Source organism: Poeciliopsis prolifica, unplaced genomic scaffold, assembly GCF_027474105.1.
Source record: "Poeciliopsis prolifica strain line A6 unplaced genomic scaffold, Auburn_PproV2 SCAFFOLD085, whole genome shotgun sequence".
NCBI lineage: Eukaryota > Metazoa > Chordata > Actinopteri > Cyprinodontiformes > Poeciliidae > Poeciliopsis > Poeciliopsis prolifica.
Window position 1 is genome coordinate 30041 of NW_026562460.1, and position 19934 is coordinate 49974.

The following is a 19934-nucleotide window of genomic DNA, read 5'->3' on the forward strand; positions in this document are numbered from 1 at the left end:
TTGCAGTCAAAGATGAAAGAAAAACAAAGGGATTACGGAATGACTTGGGGAAGTATAGCTGATTAATATTATTAAACTATAAAATATGCATAAAGAATAATAAACGGTCGGAATTATTGTAAGGTGTCTTAATCATTGACAAATGTATATATGTGAATGTTGGAGGGTTTGAGTGCGTAGTATGTCCTAATTCACCACATCCTGCCATCGCCCCGCCCTTGTTTGGATTCTATTTCCAAAAGATAAAAAAGAAAGGAGTATATATAAAATACAAAATTACATTTTATGTTTAGTTTTGGGGGGAAATAATGATAAATGTAAAGATTGTGGCATTAAAGGGAGAGACTGAGAAGAATGGTTAGAAAGACAGGAGAGGAAAGGAGTCTTAAAGGAATATTGGGAAATAGGAAGGAAACACTGTGGTGCATTTTTGACTTCCGTAATATTTACAGATTACGGAAATGTATTTATCTTCAGAATATCAAATTTAAAAAAACAGAATTTAATGGCTGTAAAGTAGTTTTGCTCATACCCATGTACAGGAGGTGGCGGTATACACCTCAAAATTGCTTGTGATCCACCTTAATAGAAAAGAAGAAGAAGAAAAACGTCATAGTCTCGCGCCGCAAGAGAAAACGTGTGAAGAGAGAGTAGAATCCACGTGAGAGCATGGCAGCGGTTCAGGAGCTGGAGATCCAACTGGCCCAGAGGTTAGCCTCCAATGAGAAGACCGTCCGAATCAAAGCGATGAAGAAACTACGGAAATACATCAGCGCTCGTTCACTTAAAGCCGCAGGTAGGCTAACTAAGCTGGACACCCCCTCCTTCGGGTCTCGTTCTCCATAAGGACGTACCCGGGGGCTCTCATATGGAGGGAGCTATAGACAGACAGTGGCCCCGCAGTTCTCACACGGTAATGATCAGATTTTAGCAACAATTATTATAACTTGGGCTCTTCCTGACGATAAAACAAGTTTTAGCCTAGCTAATGTGTGACTTTGCCCTGGTCCAGACCATCAGAGCTACTATCCTGAAACTCTTAGCTGCTTCTTCAACCTACAGAACCAAATGAATGGCTTAATAGGCCTCCGAAGAACTTAACTATGAAGGAGTTCGACATTTTATACAGGTGTGTGTTTGAGCAGGGATGCATCTAAAAGTTGGAGGACAGAGTTGGGCACCTTGATCTACACTTGATAGGATTATTTTCAGTAAGAGTCACAGATTTCGAAGGGCATGAGTTAATCTCAAAATTCAGACTGACCTGTAGCTGTCCTGATCTCTGGGTTAAGTGATGCTGTGTCTGCTTTTCAGGCGGATTCACAGGAGGTGAACTTCTCAAGTTGTGGAAGGGCCTCTTCTACTGCCTGTGGATGCAGGACAAAGCTCTGCTACAGGTGTGTGTGCATGTGTATCAGGTTAATTTCCTAGTCACATCCTTTCAGGTTTCATCTTGAAACTTATTGAGATAAGAAGCTTATTCATTTTTCAATATGCTGAAGAGTGTTTTCTTTAGTTTTTATTGTGGGGTTAATCCACATAACTCTGCGACACAGCTTCATTCTCCAATAAATGGTACAAGAACTGGACATTCTTAAAGCGCCGTACCGTAAATACCTGCATAAACAATGAATGTGTCTGCTTCAGAAGTTGTACCCATGGATGAAACACAGTCCTGATGCTTGCCATGATTACACACAAGGCGGTGGTGTGTTTGAGGTGTTGCCTTAAAATTCATCTACCTGGTCCCCCATTTAACTCAAATGATATCAGAAGCTTACAAAACTAATACGGCATAATCTGGCATTCTTTGATAGCTTAAAGGTGGAGTAATGTTGATGTCTGCAAACATTTGACCTTGAAGACATTTTATTCAATGTGATATTTCTGGCTCTTGGCACAAAGGAATAATTGACGTAAATCTAATTGATCTAAAGCAGAAACAGAAGAAGAAAATAGTTTTGTGTATTTTTTATGTTTATGTAAAATCTTGATTTTTCTTTGTTTGAATAAGTTTGTGTGTAAATGAAGCGTTGCAAGTTATTACCAGTGACCCAATGGATTCAAACCACTATGTATCATCTCAGTCTAGTTAATACTATCATTCAAATGGTTTTAGTTCATTAGCTCATGGTTTTATTTGCTCCAGTCATATTTAGTACATTTTCACTGTTGCTTCCTAAGGAGGAGCTGTCCAGTCAGATCTCTAGCCTCATTCACAACTTCCATGATCTGGATAAACGTGAGTTCTGGTGCACCATTTCAAAGTGATGACAGTTGAACCATAGAACTCCTGTCTGGCTAACAGTCTATTTCTCTGCAGAGCTCATGTACCTGGAGAGCTTCTTGCAGACGCTGAAACGAGAGTGGACTGGGATCGATCGGCTGCGGATGGACAAGTTCTACCAGGTTTGTTCTCTTTGCAATAGAACTGAGATCATTTACTGACCACTCTTCCAGAACCCAAGGAGAAGCTTTTGGGTTTTGCTTTATCTCTGCTTTTGACACAGTTGATTATGTTATATTGATAAGTAGAGTTTACCTAATTGTAGGTAAATCCACAGTTAGGTAAATCAACTTACTGTGGATTCACTGGCGTTTTCCTTCAATGGTTCACATCCTACCTTTCAGACAGCTCCTTCAGGGTCTACATCAATCAAATAATGTCTGACTCATCAAATCTGTCATATGATTTACCCCAGGAATTTGTTATTGACTCAATCCTGGTTTTATTGTATATGACTTCTTCAGCCCAGATCAGGGGTCACCAACCTTTTTGAAACTGGGAGCTACTTCACAGGTACAGAGTAACACAAAGGGTTACTTGTTTGATACAGACGTACATTTTTTTTAGCTCAGTCTTTATAACAGTAATACATCAGGGTTTCCCCCAGAAAACTTGCTAAGGTTTCCCAGTGGTCGGGGAACCGAGGCGGCCCACTGGCAGTCCACTGTGTTTTTTTATTAGAAGATGTTAAGTTGATAGGAAAAGTAAAAGTATTGATGGATAATTATATGTTACGGGAAAACATTTTCAGTGAAACGCTATTTCAACCCACACCTAGTCTTAGAAACAACTAATCAAAAAAATACAGTAAAAATTAATATAAATTATTTGCACTTCTGTTTAATCCAAATTAAATCAGCAGCTCCATAAGGCCTCCCAGGTATTCAGGGGGCCAATAAATGCTAATATTTTAATACAGGACCACAAATCAATAAATGTAACATTTGTTTATTGACATTTTCAATGTTGCTAAATTTGATTTAATGGTTTCAGCATACATAGATTAAAATATTTGAAATTGTTTAACATTTAAATTTAAGATGTTAATAAACTGGTAAGTTTACTTTGTAAAAGATCAAAGAACAATATTTATAGTTAGATTGTTTTTGTTGCCATAGCAATCTTATGCTGTGAGTTTAATCTTTGAGTTTGAGCTCTGTTTGTTCACAAATACAAATTAGTAAACTGCATTTATAACTTACTGCTTTTTAGGTTGGCCAATTAAACTACTCCCCTTCTCCCAGATTAAATCTAAAAGAGAAGCTGTTAGAGGTGTTGATGTTTTTAGCTGGAAGAGGGGCTCCTAGATTAAATTCTGCTCAAGGCCTTATGCAGCCTTGGATCGGTCCTGCTTGATGAGTTAAATCCGCTGCACTGCACGCAGAGATGCTGCTAATATGGCTTTAGTAGCTCTTCAATTACTGTCTGACTTTTTAATAAGGGGACACAGAAACTATTCTGGCTGCTCAAGTTTGTTGTTCGAGTTTTTCTGATTGTTGCGCGCATTTACTCTGGCTGACGAAGTGGACAAAGCATTTGATACGATTTGATGCATCGTGTAACCGGAAAAATTATACTAAAAATAATGATAAAGCAATATAATATAAACTCGTGTCTATGAGGAGAGCAGGGCTGAACCGACATGATGAGTGACTAGCGCTGGTTCGTTTACAATTAAATATCAGTAATGATTTACCATGGCAGATATAGTTAATTGCTATTATGTTTTAAGTTTGATTACCTTTTGGAGCTCTTCTTTGTCACTCTTAATTGCCCACAAATGACTGAGAGTATGGATTGGTGCAGTAACTTCTGCAGCTGCACAGCTGTATGCACTAAGTACCTTGAAATTTTCATTTAGATAAAAAAAAAGAAAAGAATTGTTATTTTAGGTTTTATTTTCTAACCGTCTTTACTATTGGCAAAATTGTGGAGAAAAAAGATCCTTGGTGTCAAAAGATGTTGTACACGCAGCTGTGTCAGTCTGGGAGGGGTGAAATGAGGCACACCAAAGCATAAATCTTGTCAGTTTGTTTTTGTTTATTTCATGGCTTGGCGCTTTTCTGTAAGCTGAAAATGAATGAGTTGAGTTTGAACCTCCCGTAGATTGAAGATCCTGCCTGAGCTTCTTACAGTGTGCATTTTTCTGGCAGGTCACCAGAAACTGATAAACAAAACTGTTTATTAGTTTTGTTTGCGTTTTCGCAAACTGAAAAGCTGATGGGACTGTTGACAAAAAAAAAAAAAGGTCTGACAGATCGGGGGGTAGCACAAAACAATCCCCCCAGAGCACAACCACCTCTCCAAAGTGCAAAAATCAGCACAAATCTAGATCACAGACGATGTTAAGAAAGACATGGAACCGAGGTTGTTGATTGCAGGTTCAGGTGGTGTCAGATGTCCAGAGGACGAGAAGGTGAAGCAACAATATTTGCTTAATTTTTACTTTTTTGGCTAGATTAAATTGTTTAACCCACAGTCTTAGCGCAATGATCAGGAAGAGCAGCAGATATCAGCTGACAGGTGAGTTATCAGCTCTCCAGTTCGGGAAACGTCAAAGAAGCTCATAAACCGACAACCTGCCAGAACCGCACACGGTAAAAAGCTCCGCCGGGATCCCAACGTTGCTGTTAGAATTACGAGAGATTCAAAATGCTGTCATTCATTTTTATCTTACAGAAAATGCGCGAAGCCAGCAAATAAACAAAAGTTAACTGACCAATAAGATTTAGTCTTTGGGTGCTCACCTCCAGAGATTCACTCAAATATGCGCTATGTACAAGATGTTTTGCAGAAAAGATACTTTTTTCTCCACAATTTTGTTAATCGTAAAAAGGGTTAAATAATAAAAATTACAGAAATTATTCTTTTCTTTTTTTAATTAAGGGAAAATCTAAAGGAACGGAGAGTATGTACACCTGTACAGCTGCAGACGCTCCTGTCCGACTATAATATCCTGCCGGGGTCTGAGCATAGTTCTGAACTTTAACCATAGGAAAGATTTTTATATATAAAACAATTTATTTTAAACATTTTATCATTTCCTTTTTTTAAATTTCATAAATAAATGTTATTACTTCATTGTAAATAAATATTTTTTTAAGGTGTGCTCTCTAATGAGAATGGCTATTTTTAGAACTTGCTCTGATAGTCAATGTCCCCTCGGGCGACTGGGTTCCTGCAGGCACCTTGTTGGTAACCCCCGGCCCAGATTATACGCTATTTTGATCATGTCTCTTGTCATTCCTATGCTGACAACTTAGTTATCCTGTTTTTTAGACGTCTGAATTTTTTAAATTGTTATGTCTGATTGCTTGTTTGAGATTAAGAATTAGTTAAAAATATACTGCTTACAACTGAACTCCAACAACACAAACACTGATGGTGGCTAATCAAAAGATTTCTGAAATCAGAAAGCACACCAGTTTCCTAGGATCTTCTGTTCAGTCTGATTCAGAAATCTAATTATGATTTTTGACAGCTCCACGTCTATTCATCATCATCCCAAGCTCAAAAATGTTTTGGTAATCTAAGAAATGTTGCTGAACTCAGAACAATGGTGTCTAGATGTGAATTGGAAGATTTTCAAGGCTTGTATACTCTTGGGCAATGTTCCCTCTAACCTGCGCAGTCGCGCACTGCTTGCATATTCTCAGGCCACAAGAAAATGTAGCGCATATGTAGCGCATAAAATAAAGTCCAACGTAAACTGGACATTGAGCTCAGACATCAGTTTTGACTATGGACCAATAACATTTTTTTCTGTACTACTTTGCGATCGAACTCAGTGAGTGACAGGTGTCCAGCTAAAGATATGATACGGTTCACTTTCGCTACGCAGCCAATCATTGCATGCTGTTTTGTGTACGTGCCTTGGTGATATGCGCTCAGGTAAGAATAGTGCGGCGGAGGTAAGAGACGTGAAAGCTAACACCTTATCATGTCTAAGAGGGACATCCACTCACCAAGCCTAAGTAAAAAAAAAAAAGAAATGCACTTCTTCTAAGATCAAATGGCTGTCGGAGTTTGTGCAAATGGAAGAACAGTACAGTGTACAGTGGAGTGACCGTGTCAAGGAGGCAATGGGGCCATCACCGTTGTAATTATTCTTTTTATTGGAAAGCTTTGTGATCACATTGATGCTTGTTTTTCAGAGCATGAATTAAAGGAATGGTCTGCATTTGATATTGAAGCGTTGAGTTCAGAGTTTTGACTATGGATAAGCAGACATTTGTACACTGGCAAAGAAGTATGAAGCCATTCTCCTACGCCCACAGATTATGGAGGCCATTAACAGTCAATATGCTGAATTCAAGTACATAAAGCGAGAAGCAGACTGACCCATCAACCTGGGCAAAGTGTCCAACCACTGGAGAAATGAGAAGGGCAGATGTGAAAAAACTGTAATTAAATAATTTACAAGAATTTATATTGTATCACAAGCTACAGAAAAACATTTCATTGTGCAAAATGTGAATATTTTAATATTAACAAAAAGTTATGTCTGAAAGGTTCAATGTCTCATTTCTCACCCTGACTAAAGCAGGACTCTTACTTATACTATGCATCTGATGAACAGCAATGTTTTTTGTTTTTATTTTTATTTTAATTGGACAAATCACTTAAATTAAAAGCAAACAAATGAAAATTGCTGATGTAATCTGATTCTTTTAATAAGCCATGCAACTTTCTATGATCCCAGATTTATAACAGGTGTAATACTTGTGCGTGGCCACGCCGTGCACACTGATGATGCCCACAGTGGTCCTCAGTGTACTCAGGATGCTTGTGTGTATGCCCAGATACATAAAAAATTAAAGGAAACATTGCTCTTGGGCGGATTATTGTAACAGTGTTTTGACCTGTTTTAACAAATCTGCAAAGCATCACATTGCTTGTATAATTCCTGTATTAGCTTCTCTTTGCTGTTTATCAGTGAATTTTAGATTCCAATTTAAACTCCTTGTTTTAACTTTTATGGCCCTCCAGTATGTTTCTGACATGCTTAAACCTCAGCAGAGCGCTGAGGTCTGCTGATCAATGTTTTTGTTAATGCCACATAAAAAATACTTGTAGGAATCGGCCACTTCAGACTGTTGCTCCCTTATTGTGGAGTTCTCTCATTGTTTTTAATATGCCGATTCCATTGATAATTTGAAAACTCATCTATAAACCCATTTGTAGCTCCGTTTGTACAGACAAGCTTTTCATTTAATTAGATGTTTTATGTGCATTTCTTATGTTTTAAATGCATTTTTCAAAAGCACTTTGTGTTTTTATTTTTATTTTATTTTTATCTGAAAAATCTTATGCAAACAATACTTTACTTTCTTTAGGGTGCCATAATAATCTCAGCTGTGTAGCCTTTTTCGAGCTATACTGAAGTCATGAAGATCAAAACTTAAATGATATTTGGATCAGATTCCTTCATCACATCACACTTCAATAAACTCCAAATCTCCAGTTCATCCTTTTCTTTTTTATAATGCTGTTGAAAAGTCCCTTGATTTTTTTATTTTATTTATTTTTTTGCCACTTTTTTGCCACGTTTGACATTAGTTTGAACAATTAATTGTGACAAACATACATATGTTTATAACACTCAAGACTTTCTGTTAAAATATGGCCACAAACATGGGCTTATGTTTTCTAATACTTCTTGGTAAGAGATGGACAATGAAGTAGGAAGTACTGTTGAAGACTTTAGGCAGTTTTAGAACTTAATGTTAAAAGTTGACGTGGAAGTAATGCTCACAATGCTGAGCTAAGTGGTGAGAGAATGATTTGAAATTGAGAACAAGTAAAACTTAGCTGAAATTTTTGCATCTTAAGTTGTTTTATCAGTACAGCACAGATATGCAACATTGTAAATGGAAGCATTTACATTTCTAAATGTTTAATGTTCCCTCTTCAGCTGGTTCGATTTGTGTTCCGACAATCGTTTGACGTCCTAAGAAGGAGAAACTGGGAAAGCAGGTAAGGATCTGGAAAAAAAACTTCCATTTAAGAAGTCTAACAGTGCATAAAATAAATAACTGCTTTTCTCAGTGCGATTGGGAAGTTTTTGGAACTGCTGAAGTGTCATCTCCTGCAAAATGACAGCGAGACGCCCTCTGGATTGCTGTTACACATCTTGGACCTTTACATGACAGAACTAGCTGCTGTTGGTGCTGGAGAGGTATGATGAAATTCAATCAGGGGGTTTCCCCCAGAAAATTGCTAAGCCCAGGGGTTGGTTCACTAAGGCGGCCAACAGTGTTTTTGTATTGAAGTTGACAAGAAATTTAAAAATATTACTGGGTAATTATACATTATGATAAAATGCTATTTATGCTCACAACTATAGAGTCTTATAAACAACAAATAAAATAAATATAATTAAAATTTATATCAGTTTTTACACTTCTGTTTAATCCAAATTATGTCAGGAGCTCCAGAAGCCCTCCCATAAATGCTAATATTTTAAAACTGTTTTAATACCATTAGGACTATTGCTAAATGTTAGCAGCATGACTAACTATTAGCAATGCTGCTAAATGGTATTTAGCAACAAAAAAGATTTTAAATTGTTTAACTTTTAAATTTAAGATTTTAAGGAGTTGGAAAATTTACTTTGTAAAAGTTCAAATAACAATCTTCATAGTTAGTTTTGTTACCATTGCTAAAGTCTGTTACTGTGAGTTTATTTGAGTTTGAGCTCTGTCAGTAAAGTGCAATTTTTACTGATTGTTTTTTAGGTTGGCCAATTAAACTAGGCCATTCTCCCAGAATTTCCAGGTTGAAATGCTGCAAATGGTGATGATGTTCTTAGCAGGAAGAAATTCTGCTCAAGGCCTCCTACGAGGAGATTTCATTTCAGTGACTTTAGTAGCTCTTCCATTTTGTATCTGTTGAGTTTTTAATAAGGGTCACAGAGACTGTTTTGGTTGCCCGAGTTTTGTTTTTCTGATCTCCAGGCTGACTAAGTAGTCAAAGCATTTGATATGGTTTGATGCATCCTGTAACCGGAAAGTAAATTAAAACCAGCATGATGCAAAAACTCTTCCACAGGCGGAACCGCTTAACCACCAATGCACTGGCCAACTGGGACCACATACATAAACTTTATCAGCGCAGACATAGAGCCAAGTGCTGACAATGTGTTGAGATGTAAACACAGCACATAATTATTCGTTCACAAAGAGAAATTATTCTCAACGCATACCTCTGAAAGTGCAACAGGTTAAGTACCTGCGGTTCACATAAATCTGCATAGCCAGAGCTAACGTGGCAGGTTTTAAACTTGACTCCTACTTTGATGAAAAATTCCTACTTTGATGAAAAATTCAGCAAAGAAACGTGAGTCCACAGATTACAGGGACCCCTCTGGGGTATGTAACTATCCATACCAGTCAGCCTGTTTCTGGCTGACTGGTATGAATATTGTTACAATAATGTGTTAGAATGTAACATTCCAGAGATTATATTGTCTGGAATGTAATGTCCAGACATTTTATTGTCTGGAATGTAATGTCCAGACATTATATTGTCTGGAATGTAATGTCCAGACAATTAAATTCAGTAATTGTTTGGACATTACTGAAAACTGCAGACAAACCCTGGATATTCGGTAATGTTTTTAAAATGAGATCATAATGTTGAATGTAGTAAAGATTTAGATTATAATTATGAGAAATTATATTGGTACTGGCCTCTTGTGGATGTGTCTTGCTAATCAGACTCTGCTTTTTGCAGCTCACTGCTGATCAGAACCTGATTTTTATAGAACCGTTCTGCAGGAAAGCAGCCAAAACCAAGAAGTAAGTTTTCCTCTATGTGCTTAGGATGAAGAATTCAATCACAGTTGCTTGGCTTCCTTTGCTTAGCATATATTTTCCACCCAACCTGTTGCTGAGCAAGAAGTAGCAACCTGCAGTTTGAATGTTGCCCAGCAGAGCTGAAAACAGCTTCTGAGATTAGATCATATTGAGACAGAGCTGAATATGGTCTGATCAGCTCTGTCTGAATATGACAGAGCTGATTGTCTCTCGTATATCAGATTGCCTCTGATATGTCTCAGAGAAGATACATCAGCATACATTACAGACCAAGAGTTTGGACACAACCTTCTCATTCAATGGGTTTCCTTTATTTTTATGACTATTCATAAGGCAAGAAAGCCCACTTATTAATCTGACAGGGCACACCTGTGAAGTGAAAACCATTTCAGGTGACTACTTCTTGAAGCTCATCAAGAGAATACAGAGTGTGTGCAAATCCGTATAATCACAGCAAAATGTTGCTACTTTGAAGAAACTACAATATAATGTGTATTTTCAGGTGTTTTACACTTGTTTGTTTAGTACATATTCCCACACGTGTCAATTCATAGTTTGATGTCTTCAGTGTGAATCTACAATGTCAATAGTCATAAAAATAAAGGAAACTCATTGAATGAAAAGGTGTGTCCAAACTTTTGGTATATACTGTATATCTCAATCAGTCATTTTAAATTCAGTTAGACATGATGCTGTATAGCTGTCAGCACCACAGTAGTATGTCAGTTTACCATGTCTGGTGCTAAGGAAGCCATGCCTCTTTAGGCAACAGGAAGTGAGGTGTCATCCAGAGAATAGCTGTGTTCAGTCTTTGTCCTCCTTTCCTGACAGTTTTCCTGTTTGTTGTTTCTCCAGCCATGCGCTTTTCAGCGCAATTTGCAAAAGCCTATTCAGCACCATCATTGAACAGGCTCCTTTTGCCGTGGAAGATCTTATGAAGGAGGTGAAAAAAGCTCAGGAGTCTGATTCAAGGCAGGAATCTGAGGATGATGACGAACAGAAAGAAGAGGAGAGAAGAAATGGAGTCAGTAAGAGCGGACAGGGGACGCTGTTAAAAGGTACATCCTAACACAGCAGCACCCACCTCTAACCTGGACTGGTGTTTTACTAAAGTTCACTGTGGCACCTGGATTCTTTGCTTGTAGGGAGTCATTTGAAAACAGAAGAAGAAATTGATGAGGAGCTGCTTCACTTGAAGGACTCTGACTCTGAGCTGTCAGATGAAGACTTTGGACCGGTTCTGCAGGTAAACATGTCTGTCTGATCAATCAATCAATCAATCAATCAATCAATCAATCAATCAATCAATCAATCAATCAATCAATCAAATTTTATTTATATAGCACATTTCAGCAGCAAGGCATTTCAAAGTGCTTTACATCATAAACACAAGAACACAAAGTCATGCATCATGGTATAAACAATACATTGTTACATATTACATTTCAAATACAATTCTAAACAGGTGTGTTTTTAGTTGAGATTTAAAGGAAGTCACGGTTTCTGCTGTTTTACAGTTTTCTGGAAGTTTGTTCCAAATGTTTGGTGCATAGATGCTGAAAGCTGCTTCTCCTCTTTTGGTTCTGGTTCTGGGGATGCAAAGCAGACCAGAACCAGAAGACCTGAGAGGTCTGGAAGGTTGATACAACAACAGCATGTCTTTGATGTATTGTGGTGCTAAACCGTTCAGTGATTTGTAAACTAACAACAGTACTTTAAAATCTATTATTTGAGCTACAGGGAGCCAGTGGAGGGACTTTAAAACTGGTGTTATGTCTCTAGATTCCTGGTTTTAGTGAGAACGCGAACAGCAGCATCCTGGGTCAGCTGCAGCTGTTTGATTGATTTGCGACTAAAGAAAAACGCATGGATGAGTTTCTCTAGATCTGGCTGAGACATTTGTCCTCTAATCCTGGAGATGTTCTTCAGGTGATAGAAGGCCGACTTTGTAATCGTCTTTATGTGGCTCGCAAGGTTCAAGTCCGAGACCATCACTACTCCGAGGTTTCGGGCCTGATCGCTAGTTTTTACTTGTAATAACCGAAGCTGTGCATTGACTTTAGATTGTTCCTCTTTAGGTCCAAAAGTAATGACTTCAGTTTTGTTTTTGCTCAGCTGGAGAAAGTTTTGGCACATCCACATATTTATCTGTTCTAAGCATTTATTCAGTGATTGGATGGGTTCAGAGTCACCTGGTGACATCGTAATGTAGAGCTGAGTATCATCCGCATAGTTGTGGTGGCTAATATTATTTCCTGTTATAACCTGAACTAGTGGGAAAATATAAATATTGAATAAGAGGGGTCCTAGGATTGAACCTTGGGGTACCCCACATGTGACCTTTGACCTCTTTGATGAGAAGTTTTCAATTGAAACAAAGAAATCCCTGTTCTTTATGTAAGATTCAAACCAGTCGAGCACCGAACCGGAGAGTCCAACCCAACTCTCCAGTCGATTCAGTAATATGTCATGGTCGACAGTGTCAAAAGCTGCAATGAAAGAGACATTTTGCTTAAAACTCTTTAAAATCTGGATTGACTATTGACAGGCAAAGATTTACCTAATGCATTGCATAAAGCCGAAGCAAATTTCTTTTTGGATGTTATCAAAAGTGAAAATTGAAATGGCAAAATCATATGGCAAAATATAAACAAACTGATACGTAAGGAACATAAAACGGTCAATAACAGTCTGGAAATAAAAGTGAATAATACGTTACTGACTAATTCAAAAGAAATAGCAACTGAATTAAATAACTTTTTTATTAATTCTGTTAATGAAATAACACAGATGTTCACTCAGTCAGATATACCTTGTCAGTCTGCTGATCTCAGACAACCTAGGTTTAACTTAGTGCAAATCACAGAGTTTGAAGTTGCTAGAATAATTAAATCAATGAGGGCCTCGAAAGCCAAAGATGTAAATGGGCTTGATATACAATTTTTAAAAACATATATAGACACACTAGTGTGCCCAATAACATATCTGATAAATGCATCCATCAGAATGGCAAAAGTTCCATCAGGTTGGAAGGTGGCTACAGTCTCACCAATTTTTAAATCAGGAGACAAAACAAATAGTCCGAAGGTCCACAGGACCTTATTCCAAAATGAAGCTGGCTTGTCCAAATATGCTTTTGCATACCTCAAGCGACTCCGTTTGTGGCGTGCTTGCAGAAAAGGCTTTCGTCGCATCACTCTCCCATACAGCTTCTCTTTGTGCAAAGTGCGCTGAAGTGACACCATCTGCAGCAAGATGATCCTGCAGGTCTTTGGAGGTGGTCTGTGGGTTGTCCTTCACAGTTCTCACCATTCTTCTTCTCTGCCTCTCTGATATTTTTCTTGGCCTGCCACTTCGGGGTTTAACATGTACTGGCCCTTTTGGTCTTCCATTTCCTTACTACGTTCCTCACAGTGGAAACTGACAGTTTAAATCTCTGTGATAACTTTTTGTATCCTTCCCCTAAACAACTGTGTTGAACAATCTTTGTTTTTAGATCATTTGAGAGTTGTTTTGATGTGCCCATAATGCCACTCTTTATAGGAGATCCAGACTGGAGAACAACTTGCAATCGGCCACCTTAAATACCTTTTCTCATGATTGGATACACCTGGCTATGAAGTTCAAAGCTTAATGAGGTTGCCAAACCAATTTTGTGTTTCAGTAAGTCAGTGAAAGTAGTTAGGAGTATTCAAATCAGTTAAATGATAAGGGTACCCAAATTTTTGCACCTGTCAAATTTTGTTTTTATGCATATTGCCCATTTTCTATTAGTACAATAAACCTCATTTCAGTACTGAAATATAACTGTGTACATCAGTTATTAGCTATATCAAACTGAGATAGCTGTTGCAAACACCCAAATATTTAGAAATAAAAATAATAAAGATTGTAGTTAGGAGGCGCTGATTCAATTGGTACAATTTGGTCATTATCGTCATTCAACCATGTTTCTGTCAGAAACATAACATCAACATTATACTCAGTGATGAAATCATTAATTAATAAAGCTTTAGCACAGAGTGATTTGGTATTTAAAAGAGCTACTTTAAGAGGCTTGGAGGCAAAAATATTTTCAGTCTGAGGTTCCTTTAGGCAGGGAATTAGTCTGAGGTTCGAATTAGGACAGCTGTATTTCATATTTCTGTTTTTTGTAAATTTTCTCATAGTGATCCGGACAGCTAATGTCCTGTTCTGCAGTACCCGGGGGCAAGACACATTCTGGATGGAGACAGGTGTAAAAATAATATCTGGTCCCCGGCCTCAGACCTCAGAAACGCAGAGTGATGGATCCTCTGGAAAGTCAGGGGCAGGTGGCTTAAATGTAGTGAGGTCTGCTAAGTGAGTGCTAAGGAGAGACGTGCCGAGGCGAACCTGTTGATTCATCCCATCTGTAAATTTAAGAAACTCTGGTCCGGAAGAGATTTCTTCATTGGTATCTATTGAATCCTGTGAATGATTGGAGGAGCAGAGAGGGAGGGGGGAAGGAGGCAGGAAAGCAGTCGCTCCGTCTCCAGTCGATTTATCGGCTTGTTTTGGAATATCATGCTGTTGATATGCGGCGGGCTCCATCCTAGTCAGACATCCTTGAGCTTGTTCTTCTGTCGCGATGATCCTGTTGATGTCCTTGTTGATGAAATAAAAAAGGTTTGCAGTGAGTAGCTTTATCCCATGTTTATTAAGATTGTGTCCTCCTCTTCCAAAACGGTGAAAGCGCTGCCATTAGATCCAGAGGTGATCGATGAAGGTCACAAATGGGTGGTTTTAATCAGCCATTTGTTTATTGTGAGCAGCCTGGAGTGTTTTTCATTGAGGTGATGGAATTGGACCACTGAGAAATAACTTCATTTTTAATTTTCCCATAGTGTTCAGAAGAATATTAAAGTCCTTTTTCAGAATCTCAGACTTTTGCTTTGCCAGATCGTTGGCTCCAACATGCACAACTAAAGTCTCAATATATGGCTGATCAGTGGTTAGAGAGAGCAGTTTGTTGGTTAAATCAGATACTCTGTAACCAGGAAAATACATCACTCTTGTTTTCCTGGGATTGCAAATATCACTGATTCCCTTTACTGCCTCATCTCCAACAATAAGCCCTTTTGACATACCTTTTGTTTTCCTGGTGGTCGCTTTGTCCTTTGGAGCTTTGGGGGATGGATGTGTTGGTCTTGCCTCACTGTTGATGTTTGAAGGCAAAGTTTCACTCAGAGGCTCAGGCTGGAGTGCAGAAAATCTGTTTTTCAGTGGGATTCCCACAGAGTCAGAATGTTTTGAGGCTCTTGCTGGCTGCTTTGTCTGTGGGAGTGGGGTCGGTGGAAGCGTTTTGGTTGCAGCTGCTTGTTTGTCTTTCTTTGGCGGAGCAGGTGTTGAATTTGAAGGTGGGTTTCGGCTCAGAGCCGGCCACGCTGATTCATCCAGGTGCGGGGTTCTCCTTGATAGTCGTCTCATCGGATCCACAGTGCGAAACTCCCGTTTCGGCTTGGCACCCAGAGCGTTCCAGGGTGAGCTGCTCGGTGCAGGGCGCACGACCTCTCCGTTGATTTGAGGAAGAGTTGTTTCATTTCCACAGGGAGCGTTGATCTCAAAGTTCACCTCCAGCAGTTTAATCTTCATTTCTATAGACTGAAGTCGTTGTAAAATACTGCTCATGTCCTAATAAAGTTGAATTGTATTCTATTCTATTGGGGTCAGTCGGAGGCATTTTGCCCTGGTTAAACTTGGAGGTAAAGAAAAGTAAGGTAAAAATAAAAGTAAGAAAATCCCCCAGTCCTTAGGTTTGGAGTAATCCAGTTAAGATGTCAATAATGTTTAGAGATCATTCCTTTTGTTCTATGAATGTATGGATTGAAAGACATGAAAAGCTTTAAGCAGTCAGCTTGGATCCTGCATCACAATTATGTCACAAAGTTCTGATAACGTCTTGGCAGCAAACTGTGCAATGCCTACTAGAACTGGGTGCATTGATCTAAACATTGATACTATCTCTACAAAGGTGAGAAATGGTATTGGATCAATACTATTGGGTTGAAATGTTTGTTTACACTTTTTCTACTCAGTTTGTCCAGTAAACACTAAACTGGTTTAGGGGTCGCATACAGCTTAATCTGATCCCAAGGGGCCGCACAAATTAACTCATTGCAAGATTAAATAGAACTAATGAAAGTGGTCTCGTTGATTTTTATATTAAACAAATTTCACTTTTACAAAAATATATTATGAATAACTTCAGACTTTTTAAGAAAAGTATATACAATTTCAACAATAATTTTACTCAGTTAAACATTTATTTAAGTGCATTATGCGTAAGAACTTATCAGTGATTGTACAAATTTGCAAAACATTTATTCAGTTTTTGGAACTTCAAACACTGTCCTTCATGACAAAATACACCAAACAGATAAAAATTAAGAAATTATTTAAAATCAATTTTCTACATCTCGGAAGCAATATAAACAAAGTAGCGAGCTTCACACATTTAAAATTTCAAGTGTCAGGTGTTTTAAACAGACATTTGATTAAGTACATTTGTCGCCTTTCTTGTTGATGCATAAAATATATACATATAGAAAAACTTTCATACATAACATGTATTGCATGCATGAGAAATATTTCACTTAGCGAACTGACGATAACTGAGAGCTCTGGCTCGGATGAAATTAACAGTTCGGACAACCACCTCCATGACATGGTGCATTTTTAGCGACTTGCAGCATAATGCTTCCTGATGCAAAATACATTGAAATGTCCAAAACTCCCCCCTCACCCTTTTATTTGCAGCTTGTACTTTCTCTCTGAACTTTGTCACACCACCTGTCTTTTTCCCAATCATTGACGGCGCACCATCAGTAGCCAGGCTTATGGCGCGGGACCGGTCCACCCCAACTCGGTCCAGCGCTCCAACAACAGAGAGGAAAATGTCTTCAGATGTCATGGTGTTGGTCATGGGCACCAACTCTAGAAACTCCTCTGTGACAGTCAACGTCTCATCAACTCCACAAATAAATATGGCCAGTTGAGCAACATCTGCAACATCAGTACTCTCATCAATTGCAACAGAAAATGCCAGAAATTACTCCGTTTTGCGTTTGAGCTGGTTGTCCAAATCTGCCGATAGTTCCGAAATCCTGTCCGCGATGGTATTTCTAGTCAAGCTAATATTGGCAAAAGCTTGTTGCTTCTCAGGACACACAACTTGAGCAGCCTTCAGCATGCAGTTCTTGACGAACTCTCCCTCACAGTAAGGCTTTGATGCTAACGCTATTTGGCTAGCAATTAGATAGCTGGCTTTCACCGCAGCATCACTGGCCTCTCGACTCCGGGTGAAAACAAATTGCGGTTTCCTCAGACCCGTCAACATTTCATTTATCTTCTGATTTCTCAGTTCTCCTTGCAAGTCCTTGTATTTTTCACCATGCTGAGTTTCATCATGGACGATAGCAGCCACCCTCTACACGCCGTCATCAGCAGCCAGAGGAGCCTGTTCAGTGACAGACTGCTGCTTCCCAAGTGCCGGACCAATAGATTTAAGAACTCCTTTGTCCCCCACACCTTCAGACTGTACAACTTCTCATTGGGGGGTGGGAGGTGACACAGGACAGAGGGAAAGAGTAGTTTTCTACAAATGTGAACTCCATATTTATCAGGCAAAACCATATAGTGCAATACCATATCACTGGTCAATCTATCCACCAAATTCCTATATTTTCCTTTGTGTTGTATTTATATTCTTTGTATTGTATTTCTATTCTCATTACATTTACTGTGTACCTTTGTATTTAATTTGTACTTTTTTGTATTCTTTTGTGTATGCTTACTGTGTGCCACTTTTTTGCCTGTAAGCTGCTGGTAACTTTAATTTCCTGAGGGAGTCTTCCCAAGGGATCAATAAAGTACAAGTCTAAGTCTAAGTCTTTCATAGTGGCGGCGAATGTTGTATTCCCTAAGCACCGAAACCTGCTGCAGGCACACAGGTTTTCCATTCACCTCCGTGAACAAATAAGAAGTCCATTTTTCTTGAAAAATCCGAAACTCTACAATGTAATCTGAGATACTATTGTAGCTGTTTTCTATTCAGGCAGGCTGAAGGCAGCTAAAAACAAATCTTACTTGTGCTCAAAAATCTACACTTGTTAAAGAAATTAAACTCAAATATGAAATATGAAAATGACTGAATATAATAACCTTTTGTGTTAACTGTTGAAGGTGAAATAGTAAGCTCCTTAAGTGGCATGCAGATTACACTTGCAGACCCAGTTATCTTGACAGGGCTGGGTGATAAAACATAATATCTGTCACATTAGACAATGATCAAAATAAGTAAAAGTCATAAATCGATGACTTGATGCGATCTGCTGAATTTCCATAGCTACTTTTAATCTATTATGAATAATTAGTTAATCATACTACACTGTTCGGCAACTAGGATCAATTGGAATGTACCATATTTTCCATATTTTGAAGACGCACCTTCAATGAATGGCCTATTTTAAAACTTTTCTCATATGTAAGGTGCACCGTTTTATAAGTTGCATAGAATCAACGCTACAGTAGAGGCTGGGGTTACGTTATGCATTCATTAGACAGAGTTGCGCTAAAGGGAATATCAACAAAACAGTCAGATAGGTCAAACTTTATTAATAGATTACAAACCAGCGTTCTGACAACTCCTTTCACTCCCAAAATGAATAGACATCAGTTTTATTATTTTCCCCAAGGTAAAGTCAGTGACGTGCTATTTTTGTAATACATTTATATCACATAGTGGAGGGGAACGTTTTCTCAATTCAATAAACAAGTAAAAAACAATCTGATACTGTTGTAAAATTAAACGTTAGTGCAACCACAATATTGTAACACTCGCAATAGTGCAAAGCAATAAAAATATATCAATAACTCAATGTTGTTCAAACATTAATTTTCATATTTACAATACGACAAACCTTGTTCAGCTGTAAACACACAAAATAAACATGTAAAACTCACTATTAATTTATTCCTCATCCACGAATCCCTCAAATTCTACTTCTTCGGTGTCCGAATTAAACAGCTGGGTGAATACGGCATCCAACATGCCCGGCTCCGTCTCGTCAAAGTCGTCATTAATCAAGTCAGTGTCACTGCTTTAGTCTGGCAGTTCAGTGACAATTCCTACCTTCCTGAAAGTTCTGACCACAGTTGAGAAAGATATATCAGCCCAGGCATTTACGATCCACGCAGATAGTGGTGTATGTCGTCCGGCGCTGTCTCCCCGTCTTGGTGAACGTGTGTTTGCCTTCTGTCATCCACTGTTCCCACACAGTTCGCATTCAAGATTTGTATGCCCCATTGACACCAATATCTAGCGGCTGGAGTTCTTTTGTCAATCCACCCGGAATGACGGCAAGTATTGAATTAGTATGCTTCACTTGTTTTTTGACACCATCTGTGATATGGGAGCGCATCGAGTCGAAGATCAATAGGGAGGGAGCTATGTGAAAAAAGCCACCCGGTCTCTTCACAAAAATTTCTCTCAACCACTCACTCATCTTTTCTTCATCCATTCATCCTTTCGAGTTAACTTTGATGAGTACGTCGGCTGGAAATTTTTTTTTTGGCAAGGTCTTCCTCTTGATACCGGATTATAAGGCGCACTGTCGACTTTTGAGAAAATTTAAGGTGTTTAGGTGCGGAAAATACGTTATTTGATTGAATTGAAATAATGTTTTTGGAAGGTGACTTCAGATTACATTTGTTGTGAATTGCAGCCATGTAAAAAAAAAAAATGAATTGAATTGAAATAAAATTAGATGAAATTCTATGCATCCATCCGTCCGTCTTCCGCTTATCCGGAG

At 38.5% G+C, this 19934-nt stretch overlaps 1 protein-coding gene across 3 annotated transcripts in view; it reads left to right on the forward strand.

Moving 5' to 3' along the window:
* The first annotated feature begins 622 nt into the window (after positions 1 to 622).
* Positions 623 to 19934, forward strand: part of LOC129353169 (ribosomal RNA processing protein 1 homolog A-like) — a 33186-nt gene continuing 13874 nt past the window's right edge. For all 3 annotated transcript variants that reach the window (XM_055022397.1, XM_055022398.1, XM_055022399.1), the window contains exons 1-9: positions 623 to 796; positions 1315 to 1397; positions 2185 to 2242; positions 2324 to 2409; positions 8202 to 8263; positions 8336 to 8465; positions 10022 to 10086; positions 10960 to 11162; positions 11250 to 11350. In XM_055022397.1, the coding sequence (XP_054878372.1) occupies positions 670 to 796; positions 1315 to 1397; positions 2185 to 2242; positions 2324 to 2409; positions 8202 to 8263; positions 8336 to 8465; positions 10022 to 10086; positions 10960 to 11162; positions 11250 to 11350 (915 nt within the window). In that variant the 5' untranslated portion in view covers positions 623 to 669. The remainder of the gene's footprint in view (positions 797 to 1314; positions 1398 to 2184; positions 2243 to 2323; positions 2410 to 8201; positions 8264 to 8335; positions 8466 to 10021; positions 10087 to 10959; positions 11163 to 11249; positions 11351 to 19934) is intronic.